General features: G+C 52.9%; 1 protein-coding gene across 1 annotated transcript in view; it reads left to right on the forward strand.

The window, feature by feature from the left end:
- LOC148162161 (anthrax toxin receptor-like) overlaps window positions 1–4,050 on the forward strand; it is a 37,715-nt gene extending 33,665 nt beyond the window's left edge. The window contains exon 17 of the mRNA XM_088019883.1: window positions 3,823–4,050. Coding sequence (XP_087876009.1) covers window positions 3,823–4,050 — 228 coding nt within the window. The remainder of the gene's footprint in view (window positions 1–3,822) is intronic.
- Window positions 4,051–12,709: the final 8,659 nt, after the last annotated feature.

Genomic DNA, 12,709 nt, shown 5'->3' on the forward strand with positions numbered 1-12,709 from the left:
GCTCTCCCTATACACAGATACAAAATGACACAGCAAGACTCAGTCTAGTCTCTTAATCTTGAGCCAAACCCTTGCTCCCCTCTGAGATCCTGAGTCTCTTCCTTTGTTGCCTTATCCCAGGGCAGCCCACTAGTTCACAGATGGTGGTACTGCTAGATCCGCCAGGAAAATCAGGCCACCTTACCTTCCCCCGCTGCAGGTGCTGCCCACTGTCCTAGAACTGTGTCCCAGTGCGTGTAATCTGCATGTCCCCCTCGAGAGGCTTTGTGCACAGCAGCTCCTTTCCTTCTCACAGCCACCTCACCAGAGACCGCACCTGCCATTTACACAGAGCCCCCAGACGGCCAGACACTGGCCTAAGGGTTTTATACAACTAACACCTCCATGGGGGAAAAAGCCGAGGCCACACAGTTAAGTCACCTGCCCAGACTGGCCCAGGCGTGAAGCTCTAGGGCCAGCACCAAAAGCCCAGTGTCTCGCTGTCATATGACTGCCCCTCTATCCTGCAAGGTGGTCACTTCTCTGCATGTCACAGCTGTGGGAACTGAGCCTCTGAATTTAGTGATGGACTCAATGTGACAGGGTTGTGGAGGGGTATGACAGGGCAATGAATGACCCCGGGGGAGGCTCACATCCAAGTCCATGCTCTGACCCGTGTACCATACTGTCAGGGTGATAGGGAAACATGTGGAATGTATTTCTGTTCACAGTGCAGTGTGTTAGACGTGCAAACAGTTGTGAATGTCAATATCTTACCTTCCTAACACGCTGATTATAGACCTCGGGCATGTTTGCTGGGAAAGAGTTTCTCCAGAGAACAATTAGAGCTGGATACAGATGGGCCTTATGATACATTAATGGTCACAGAGCTCCTGAGCCTTTGACCCTACCTATGGAGGGAGTGCCACCAGGGAGGGGTGTGTGACAAAGCTGGGACACGGCTTCACTCCTCCAGGAAGGCTGAATTTGACAGCCGACTATCAAGCCAGTGAACTTTGGGAAGGTCTCAGATGATAACTCTGGGATTATGACGGCAGCTGGCTCCCCAGCGTTCGGCAACCCTCCCTCCCCCGACCCAGAACTCACACAATCTCTCTCTCTCACACACACACACACAGAGGCATGCCCAAGCACGGGCAAGGACATGCGCGCACACACACACATTCCTCATGAAGCAGCAGGAAATGCAGTAATGGAGCCAATACTGCAAAGCACTGGAGATTAGGGCTAGCAAGCCACCACTGGCCAGCAGATTCAAGGTTAGTCCCTTCACTGGGCAGCCTGGAGATGATGGAAGAAGGGATTGGTCACTGGCTTCGATCATCAAATAGTAGGAAGGCAGAGAGGAAGGAGACGCCCCTCAGCCCCCAGACCCCCCCACTCACCCCTTGACACTTGCACCACAGATTCAGGGTCTCTGTGTCCCTCCAGGGTCCCCCGCCACATGGGACCCCTCGCTCCTCCCAGCAACCCATGGCAGATCCAGCCTGCAGCTCCCAGGGACAGGCTCAGGCGTTGGGGGGAGGATGGGCCTCAGCACATGTGCCCCACAGTCATCTCTTGACCAAATCAGAGGGCTCCCACAGCGGCTGCTCGGTCTAGAATAATCTATTTGCGTTCTGGAGTAAATAAGCAGAAATAAAGAAACTAGAAATAAAGATAAAAGATTCCAGTCTATTCTCGAGAGCAACACATCCATGTACCTGTACCACACAAGTATATTGACCTGTAATGAAACCACAGACCTTTACCCAGTGCTAGAAAAGAAGACTTGAGAACATAAAAACCTAGACCCCATTGTCAACTCCTCCCAGAGGAACTCATGGGCTTAGTTCTCCTTTAGAGGAATTGTAACAAACATGTTTAGGGAAAACTGATTTTAAGTTCACGCACAAACACACACACACACACACACACACACACACACACACACAAACACACGCACACAAAAAGAAAACAGTTAAGAATAGTTTAGGAGTTTTTGATGTGATCCTGGGGCAGGGATGGTGAGGGTCCTGCCAGATGACCAAGGCCCTGCCCATGGGCCTGAGACAGACTGACCACAGTATTGAGAAGAGACGCACTGCACTGTTGGAATTCAGCTCGGGAATGTGGTGTGACAAAGGTGGCATCTGAGAATGGGTGGGTCTGGATGTGTGAAAAGGAGAGGCGGGGCGGGGGGGTACAGCGTAGGGTTCAGGAGCGTAGAGGGCACAGCTTAGGGTTGCCTGGGTCCGTGCAGGGCAGCTTGGCACCACGCCAGGAGCCTGGTGCTGGAGAGCACACCTGGCAGTGGGAGGCACAGGTCAAAGTAGGAGATGGGGGGATCCCCTCAGAGATGATCCTGTGCAGCCTGGACTAGGAGTGTGCAGAGCCAGGTGACCATGGGAACAGACATAGTCGGGTAGGCCTAAAAGGGAGCCTGAGGGCCTGGATGGTCCATGGGTGCACAGGAAGGTGAGAATGGACAGGTGACCGGAGACACAGGTGGCTCAGGACAGGGTCTGACCCTGGCCAAGTAGACTCTGAGGCTGGGCCTCGTGACCTGGAGGCTGGGGAGACCTGGGGAGAAGGAGGCAGGGAAGGTGAGCAGGGATAATATGGGGAGCCAGCTGGAGGGTGGCCGCAGAACGCATGCCTGGGCTGTGGGTCTGGAGGTGAGAATGGCCAGCTAGGGAGCAGAGATCATAAAAGGGATTGCTAAATAAATGGTCAAAGAACTTGCTATATGCAGAGAGTTCAAGATTCTATTCAGAGTGGTCATTGTGGGTGGTTGGAAACAAGCAACTTCTATTTCTTCATGCATGTTTGTCTGTATTGTCTGGGTTCTCTGCAATGGGAAAGTGTTACTTTTATGATCAGGGAAAGCAAAAATACTTATCTATGAAAGATGAAATATTAACTTGATGGACACTAAGGTGATGTTACATAGAATGTGGCCCACAAAGTGACAGTTTACAAAGTATGTCCGCCAGGGAAAGTCACCGAGAGGAATCCTTGCCCATCTCTGGGCTCGGCTCCACTCTGCACAGAGGGGTGCAGGTTCCCAAGTGCGTATTTTCCGAAAGTTTCATTGGCTCAACATCCTTGTGGGTGTGAAAAAGGACAAGGTCAGGCTCCAGGTGTCCTGGGTTCCTTAAGAACATACTTAGAGGGGTGCCTGGGTGGCTCAGTTGGTTAAGCGGCTGCCTTCGGCTCAGGTCGTGATCCCAGGGTCCTGGGATCGAGCCCTGCGTCAGGCTCCCTTCTCAGCAGGGAGCCTGCTTCTCCCTCTCCCTCTGCCTGCCTCTCTGCCTACTTGTGCTCTCTCTCTCTCTCTCTCTCTCTCTCTCTCTCTAATAAATAAATAAATAAATCTTTAAAAAAAAAAAACATACTTAGAAATCCAAGGGGTCTTAGGGGTTTTAGGTATGTTGTTTTTCTAATGTGGCTACATTAGGAGGGAAAAACCAAGGTCATTCTAAGGGGTTCGCAAGGATTTTTAAAATTAGAGTGATGATGATGACAGTCTCAGTAAGAGAAAGCAGCAGTCGGCTCCCTTTTTGACTCTCAGGAACTCAAGGTAACCCTTTGAATGAATGAATGACAGGTTCACAGAAGCCCCAAGTCTGCCCACTACAGGGAGCACCTTTGGGGACTGAAGGGGTTTTCTGGAGACCAGCAGGCCCCCACAGATCCAGTAGGGCGATCAGTGGGGTTCTGGGCAACAGGAAAAGCACGGGCTTAAGTAGAGAAGGTGTTCGGCAGGCCCAGCAGCTGGAGAAACCACAGCTTTCTGCTCCGGTGGTTCCTCAGCTACTGTCTCTCTTCTCTTCCCTACAGGGTCGGTTCTTCAACTTCACCCTAGTGAAGTCCCCCTGCAGGCAGTTGCCCTGCTGCCCAAAGATCTGCCTTCCACCCACCCAGACATGCTTCCCCCTCAACAGCTGCTGCTCACAGTACCAACACTCTCCACCCATGTGCTCCCGGGTCTCCTCCAGGATGCTGCCGCTGATCTCTCCCCCTACCCGAGCAGTCTGCGGAACCACTTTGTCACTCCCGCCCCCATAGCCCAGCCTCTAATGCACCAAAACCCCAAGATTATTAAGAGCCCTTTGTGCACTGAATTAGACATATGTATCGAGTCTTGGTTTACAGTCAAAGGAGGTGGAATCTGTCGCTGATCAGCAAGCGAGTTGGTTACCTGGAGAACATCACTCCACTGTGTGAGACATACAGTCTATGCTGCTCCTGCCAGGACAAAGCACCCTGGTGTCTTCTGGATGCAGACATGGATGCCTCCCACCTCCCACAGCCAGCTCTTCATCTGTCACCAAGGGCTGCGACGCCTGGGGTTTTGGCCAAATTCTGCTCCTTGAAAAAAGTCCCAAATGTCTCTGAAATATGGATATGATACTGTGTCTCGTTCCCTAACTTTATGCAGAGAGAAAGACTAGAGTCTCTCCCCTCCTTCACTCCACATTCTTGGTTTTCATAGTTTGGTTACCCACCTTTTGCATGTGTCCTAGAAAGAGGCAAACACCCCTAAAGCTCACCAAGCTGCCAGGGCAACTTCTCTTTCCAGACACCCCAAATGGTCCCTAAGCCCAGAAGAACTTTAGAGGATCCTCTCCATTTCCCTCGAGAATGTAAACCCTCCCTTATTTGCCGTTAGCTGTCGGCAGGACCATAACCAGTCATCTCCAACCCACACTGATAGGAAATTAAAGTCCTTTCCACCTTCATCCTCATATCCTTGAATGTCCTAATTATGCTTTTCAGTGGAATTTCTGTAAGACAAACCTAGCGAAAAATATGTCAGGTTTGGGTTTTTAATCTGTATGAATTAAAGTGGCTGGTTAGTGATGACCATCATTTTTTAAAAAAAATAAAAGGTTTTCCTGGTGTGGCCTGTGTATACGTATGTGGAGATTGTTTGCAGTGTAACTCTCCAAACCATTTGTATCTGGAGCTGCTCTTTCTCGTGAACCCCTTCCCCACCTCCCCGTCCTGTCACGGCTTGGGCCCCAGATCTGTTTCCCGCCACCAGCCAGGATGGGAGCCGTGAGAGAGAACATCTCCTGCCCCATCGTGGGCCCTTTGCACGTCCGCCAGCACAACAGTCTCACAAGCTGTTTATAATAGGGCTTTTCCTGGCACAAAATGCCAGGCACACGGTGTCTCAGAGAAATAAGCCAACTCAAAATGGAGGAAGTAGAAGAGGAGGCTTAACCCTGTGGCACAGGACTCGGTAGTTCCACTGGGGCCCAGTTCCATGACCCGTTCCAGAGCAACTCTATAGGTGCTTGAAAGAGAACAAGCAACTGCTCCATGACGTCCCTCATGGAATGTGAGGCCCTAGTCAATGTTTTGGTTCGCTCTGGTGTTACAAGAGTGAAAACCACGGGCAGTGTAAACACAGAGCGTGGTAAGGAGGGGCGCCAGATGCCTGGCTAGCAGGTGGCCCCGCCCCTGTGTGGCCCCGTGGGGAGGGGTCCAGACAGGTAGGTCACGGATGCCTGTGCAGCGTGGGATGAGTTCCACTGGTTCTTCACTGAGCCGCTGGTGCCTACGGGTCATGCACAAATGGGCCAAGAGCTCATGATACCAAGAAAAGTGTGTGAAACATTTTTTTATTGGACATAAAGGGAGTTAAAACAACATGAAAGTGTATAGAGAGATTTCATCTCTTCTCAAGAAGTGGAGTATTTTGTCTGTAACTGGTGAAAGCATGACCCCGGCCTGAGAGGTCCAAGGACACTTTTCTGAAACTAGCTCCGTGCTCTGACGTTATATCCATGTAGAAGGTGGCGCCCATCTCAGAGCCTCTGTGACCTTGTGTGGAGAAGGGTATGGTCCTGACTGAAACCAACATGCCTGTTCGTTAACGGACACTGAGAGCCTTCTTACTTTTAGCCAATATATATGAAGTAGGGCTCATCACTCCTTCCTCATCCCTGAGCTGAGGAGGGAAGTAGGCATGGACATCTGAGAGGAACACTGGCCTGCCCCGGCGCCCCCACAGCCACTGACCCTTGCCTTTCTTCCGGTGCTGACAGTTTCAGGAGGCAGCAGGAAAAGCGAGTCTCTTTGGAGACCCCTTCCCGGGCCCACACTCCCACCCTGTCGTCCCAGGTTCTAGCTCAGCAGATCTTCTGGCTTGTCATCAACCGGGAGCTCCTCGCCTTCTCAAAGGGGAAAGGGGCATAGCCCACCACTGACAGCTGACTTGCAGTTCACCTGTCTCCGCCTCCTGCCCGAGGTTTTTGGGCAGGGCAGGACATTTTTAGAAAATAAGTCTGACATCTGATCTGTCCTGAGCTGAAAGGTGTACAAGGGGGAATATACTGGGCAATGCTTACTCCTTACCTTAGACATTTTCCGAGTGCCTCTTAGTGTCACGTGAAGTGGCCCCTGTAGACACAGAGTGGACCTCCGAGCCTGGGCCGACGCGTGTGCTTCTGGAAGCCAGGAGCCTCCCTCAGACCCCACCCGGCTCAGCCACAGACCTCCTTCACGAGCATGCAAGCCGCAGTGCACACACGCCCGCCTCCATGTTGGAGGTGCACACGTAACAACTCCTCCCCTGTCCTTGTCCGTGCAGCGGGCCCGGGATGTCAAGGCAGGCAGGGTGGCAGAAAGAAACTTTGTTTCTCAAGCACTGTCTGGTGCTTCTCGCTGTGCTGTGCTCGGTGATCCGCTCCCAGGGTAAAGTAGTCTACAGAAACATCCACTCAGTTCCCTTGCTCTCCCTGTTTCCCATTCCACACTCCAAGCAGGTCGCCACGCCCTTGGTACGGCCTGTTTGCAGTGGGAAACAAGTGGTCTGAAGTCCATCTGTCTTCCACCTTGTGTCAAGACAGCAGCTCCTGAGGGGCGGTGCTTAGTGTCTCAGAGAGAGGGAGTAGAGTGGAGAAGGAGTGAGGACAAAGGCCTGGGGCCATTGCCACCTGCCAGAGGGGAGGCTGGGTGGTGAGGGGCCCCGGGACCCAGCCTCGCCAGCGCCACCAGGACAGAAGGCTGGCACTGGATGCCTTGGCGACAGCCATGCAGGGCCTCCTGCAGGACAGAACTTTGGCCCAGTGCTGGAGGAGGAGGGGCCCTCGGAGGATACGACATCTGCACTCTTCAATATGAAGAATTCTAGCATGAAATTGTGAATCTTTCAGATGAACCACAAAGCTCACAAAAATTTCAGAGACCACTTCAGAGTGTGCCCTCCGCTTGTTCACGTCCCCTGTCAATGGAGGAATTTCCATGGAAAAGTTGGAGACATCCTGCCAGAAGGGCCCTCCCTGCAGGAGACCACAGCCTGACCGCACACCAAACAGCAGCAGAAGAGAACGACACCAGCTGTGGGTCCGGACCTGTGGTCCCAGAGGCAGCCAGGCCGCGGCGGGAGCAGGCCCTGGAACGCCCGTGGGAACAATGCCTTCTCTTTCAGGCTCTCCTACAAACGTGGCCTCCTCTGGGCCTTGTGGTCTCTGGGCTCTGTCCCTCCCGCGCTCTCGCCCCTGTCTCCTCCTCCCTGTGCACTTAGCTGCCCAAAGGTCCCCAGTGTCCCGTTGCCGGTCCTCTGCTCAGGTTGACTGGCTGCTCTCCAGTGTCGCGTGGATGCGGGGAGGATGTGCATGTGGGCACATGGCTGCTGTGAGGCCCAGCATGGGGTGTGGGAGCAGGGTGGAGGGTGTGACCACGGGCTGAGCAGGTGCCTCCAACGTTGTCTGCCACATGCTGGGCAGCCTGATCCATCTGTCCCTCAACGAGTGGCGCCCTTGTTGCCCTACATCCTTTCTCCCACTTTCTTTGTCTTCCTGATGCCCTAAGAAGCTGAGCCATGTGAGCAAGTAAGAGCCCCTTGGGGTCTGCTCTCACCTGCCCTCAGCACCCGCCCCTTCTCTTAGGGTCCCATGCCTGCCTGCTGCCTCTGACCTACAGCCCAGGCCTGTGCCAGCCGGGGGAGGGGGGGCTGGGCTTGCGCAGTGGGGAGAGACAGAGAAGTCTGGTCCCTCGCACGCAGTCTGGGCTCAGTTAGCCGCAGACGGGACGTGCAGGGCGTCTCCAATCCAGCGGACCCTGCACGGGCTGCCATAACAAGGTGCCAGAGACTCGGCGGCTTAAACAGCAGAAATTCATTTTCTTACAATTCTGGAGGCTAGAAGTCCAAGACCAAGGTGTCTGCAGGTCTCATTCTTGCTGAGGCCTCTCTCCTTGGTCAGTAAATGGCCATCTCCTCCTGTGCCTTCACAGGCCTCTACTTTGTGTGTGTTCGTGTCCCCATCCCCTGTTTGAGGACACCAGTCATATTGGAACAGAGCCCACCCTAGTGACCTCATTTAATTTTATTATCTCTTTAAAGACCCCATCTCCAAATAATCACATTCCGAGGTACTAAGGGATTAGGGCATCCACAGATTAATTTGGCAAGGACACAATTCAGCCCATAACAGCCATTTACCAACTGATATTGTCAGGAGTCCCTTTTCAAGTGGTGGGTTCTGGAGGACATGGGGGATCCTGTGAAAAGATCCGTGGTTAAGGACAAGCTGGGTGACCACAGGCAAGTCAGTCTCCCCTCTGTAGAGACGACAGCTATGTGGAGATTGAGCGTGATGATGTGCGTAGTGCCCTGCACTCACACACACAGTGAGGGCTCCCACGTGGCAGGTCCTGCATGACAGCTCCCTGGGAATTTGAGGCAATGCTGGGTCGGGACCCAATTACTCAGGTCAGACAGTAAGATCGGGGAGGGACCTTGGGGACTCATCATCTCCTTTGACGAATGAAGAGCTGAAGAAGAGTGTGTTGGTGCCTCGACATTCTGGGGGCCCCTGCCCCATGTTCATGACCCTTGTGGAAATTCTGGGGCTCCAACGGCATATAGAATGCCCAGTGTTGCAGCCTGTGAGCCCAAAAGTCACCTGGGATTCTCAAATCCAAAAATGCAATTTCTTGTAACTAGAAATCCTGAACATTTTTTTCTTTCCCGCTACCCATGGGCGGTGGACACCCCTGGGAAGCAAACTCTGGCTCAGGGAGCAAATGGTTGGTGGTGAGAGGTGCTGGCCACACAGACAGGAGGCCATAAAGGAGAAGAAGGTTAGGGGCAGGGGCCCTGCCTTCGGTGGGCCGGGGCTGGGAGCACCCTCCAAGATGGGCTGGGGCTCAATCAGCGCAAGTCCCCTGGGGGCTCAGGGGACAGAAGGCACAGGAGGTGATGTGCATTTCCTGCAGTGACCCCTCCCCAGGGGCCTTCCTGCCTTGTAGCCTCGGGCATTAGGAGCTCAGTCGCCTCATTGAGGATGGGCATGAGGATGACGGGAGGTCAGTGTGATGTGGTAGATTGTTCCAGGAGATGGCGCTCAGAGCTTACATTTGTTTACTAGTCCCATTAAACCGTCAGTGTTAGAGAGCCGTAGAACAAATACGGAGACTTCTGTGTCACCACTTAGTTAATTGCATGTCCATTAGGTGTCACTTTCTGTCACACCGTCAATGGTGACACTGTTTTTCCCTTTTCTGGAGACTGCTGATATTTCTTTAAAACCTGGAGAAATGGGAGAGTACTTGGCAGGGGGCGGTGGGGGGGACCCTGCAGTGCCCTAAACCCTCAGCACGCACTTTTCCAGCCCACAGGCCTCCCACATCGCCTCCTGTTCTAAGAGCAGACTCCCAGCTGGGGCGGTTAGGTCTCTGCCAGTGGCCTGCTCCAGCCCCTGTGCCGGAGCCCAGTGGGCCCCAGTGCATGGGCCCTGCTCACTGTCAAGGACTCAGGGAAGAGCCCTGCCACTCTGCTGTGCCACTCTCTGCCCTCTTCCCCCAGCCATCCCTCTCTTTCCCTTTGGCTATAGACCTCATACTCGGCTGACACAGCCAGGCAGCCCAACGCCTGCTGTTAGCCCAGTGAACCTTGACCTCCGTGGGATGTCCCCTCCAATGTCATGACCTCTTATCTTTGACCTCTCAGCCTCCACCTCCCTGCACTGCAAGCCACCTGCCTACCCCTGACCGCACCCTGAGCCTTGTGATCCACTGACCGCACAATTAAGACACCTGCCTCTCGCCAACACCGTGTACACATCCAGTTTATTGACTTAGTACTCCCACCCCATTGTTTTTTAACCCCATCAGGACCTCCCACCCATAGTCATTCCCATTTTCTTTCCATCACAGGCCCCAAGGCCCAGCCCCTAGGTCAATCTCACTCCAATATGCTGCTCTTCCCTGGCCCCATTTCTTTGTGTCACACGCTCAGGGTAACACCTCTGAGTCAACTGGATGAAACCAATTGTTTGCCTTTCTTGTGCCTGTCCTGGGCTACTGAACGCCACTGGGGGAAAACATACAGCCCTGCCAGGCTGGTGCCCTCCGAAGTTAATGCCCACCCATCTCCACTGAAGCCTCAGTGCTTCACAAATTCCAGCTAAAAAATAAGAAAAGCCATTTTCTAGTTGCCAGAAATGTAAGAAGAAGAGGAGGAGGAAGAAGAAGAAGAAACTTGACCAGATGAGTTGAGAGGTGAAGTCTCAGCTCTCAGGCACGCAGAGAGCTGGATCTGCTTCCTTTTATGTCAGAGCTGCTGAGGGCAATGCTCCCCCATGAAACAGGACAAAAATCCTCATCCCCAGCCCCAGCCAGGACACAGAGGAGGGCCACGTGCCCCAAGCTCCAGTGGGAGATGAGGGTCCCAAGTCAGCAGTGTGGTGTGCGTGGTGTGGGAAACCTGAGCTGAGAAGCTAGCATTAAAGTCCATCTGGACCTAACAGAATCTCCAGCTTCCAGCAAAACCAAACATGACCTTGTCCCTCTGGGATGCCTCCCCCAACCAGAGTACTGGGGGTTCTCATGGAAAACATTTCCTGCTAAAGAGGAGCTCAAGGGGGGAAAAGAATCCTAGGTATCTAGCCAAGGAAAGCCAGCAGATAAAAGAGACAAACTCAGGGCCCAGAAAGTAGAGATAATAGAGCAACCTAAAAGGGAAATTAAAATAAGAGTGTGTGAAATGTTCAAACAAAATAAAGGAATAAAAACTATAAGACAAGAACAACTAATTATGAAAATGGCAGAGTTTAAAGACGATCAAAGTTTTAAAGTGGCACTAAATTAGAAATCTAATATGACTGGGCATAATTGAAGAGAAAAAAATGGACTAAATCAAGAGACAGATCTGCAGATGCCGTCCCTGTTGACTGAGATGGAAACCAGAAGCGGGAAATTAATAAACGAGGAAAGAATGAGAAGCTACAGCCATGGCAGCTCATTCTTTTATCCCCAGTGGTCAAAGAATAAAACAAAGGCGCTGGAGCTCAAACACACAAAGGAACAAAGCCACATTTGCTGACTCACCAGGCCAGAGAGCAGACACCAGGAGAGAAACCCACTGAGTGGTCTGCTAAGAGGGAGAGTCAGCAGACTCTCTAGAAGATTCTGGAAGGACTGGTGGGGCTGATCAAGGGTGGAGAACTAGCGCTCTGGATGGGACAGAATGAGTTCCTGGGTCTGTACACAACTGGTTAAAACAAGCTCTGTGTTCCTGGACCAGTGGTGTCTTCACTCAGGCCTAACCCATCAGGGTGACTCCAAGTCCATGATCAATACTCAAGATAGATACCAGCCATAGGTTAATGTTTATCCCAATGACGATTTCAAACCTCTGCCTACCTCTGACCTCACTACTTCACCCCACACTCAGCACCTGCAATCGCCTCCGGACAAAAACAACCTGAGAGCACATGGAAGGAATGCCCTCTCTTTTCTGATATGCCCCCATTCCCAGCCCATTTCCCTTAAATGTCACAACAGAGGGTTTGGGTTTTCCTTCCTAACTAATGTCAGAGTCTCTGCTTATGCCCTGACTCCCATTCCCCACCTGCTTCTCATGGAACTGGTGTCCCTGTTCTGTTCTCTCTCCTGCATCTTCACTCCTTCTCTGCACCCCAAGAGCCTTTAGATACATCTAATCCCCTCCTTCCTTAAAAACGCCTTCCTTGGCCCACACACTTTTCCAGAGAAGGCCACCCTCTGCTTGTGTTGGCTTCATACCAGCCCCATGGCTCCCATGGCCTCCATGCCCACGCGGTACCCTCCCACGCCCACTCTCAGCTGAGTGGGAGTACAGCAGCTCCCATCACCCTTTGTGCCATGAGTGAAATATGCAGCTGGGGATCTTGGCAGCCCACAGGAAGATCATAACATTGCTCAAGAGAAGTCTAGCTCAGCCTGGCTAGGTACGCAGCACCCCCAGGCACTGGGCCAGCTTCTGCCAGCCTTGTGGCTGGGTGCAGTCTTCACACCGTCTGCCCAGGCTGTGGGAAGGACAGGCTACCATGATTTCCCCCAGGAGGAGCTTGCACAGAGTATTCAGATAGGCACCCCAGGGGGTGCCTAGCTGTCTGTTCTGTCTGACCCCCAGGCCAGAGCTCACTCATCAGGGCTCAAGGAGCAGCATGGTTTCAGACACCCTCTTCTTGCCAGACTCAGCGTCACCACGAGCCATCTCTGGCCAGGTAATCCAGAGATAGGTGTCACTGTGGATGGCATGGAAGCCCACATCCAGGGCCAGTGAGCTGCCCACATCTACCCAGGAGTGAGGAAAGGCCATTCAGGAGGGGGAAATAGGCACAAGGGCAGAATGTGGGTACAAGTGGGCAGGTGAGAGGCTCTAGAATTGGCATGAGGACAGGGTCCTCATAATGGGGGACCCAGTGGATGATCCAGGGATGGGGCTGCT

This window comes from Eumetopias jubatus, unplaced genomic scaffold (assembly GCF_037043125.1).
Source record: "Eumetopias jubatus isolate StellerSeaLion01/CBP00866 unplaced genomic scaffold, mEumJub1_p1.0 scaffold_17, whole genome shotgun sequence".
Taxonomy (NCBI): Eukaryota; Metazoa; Chordata; class Mammalia; order Carnivora; family Otariidae; genus Eumetopias; species Eumetopias jubatus.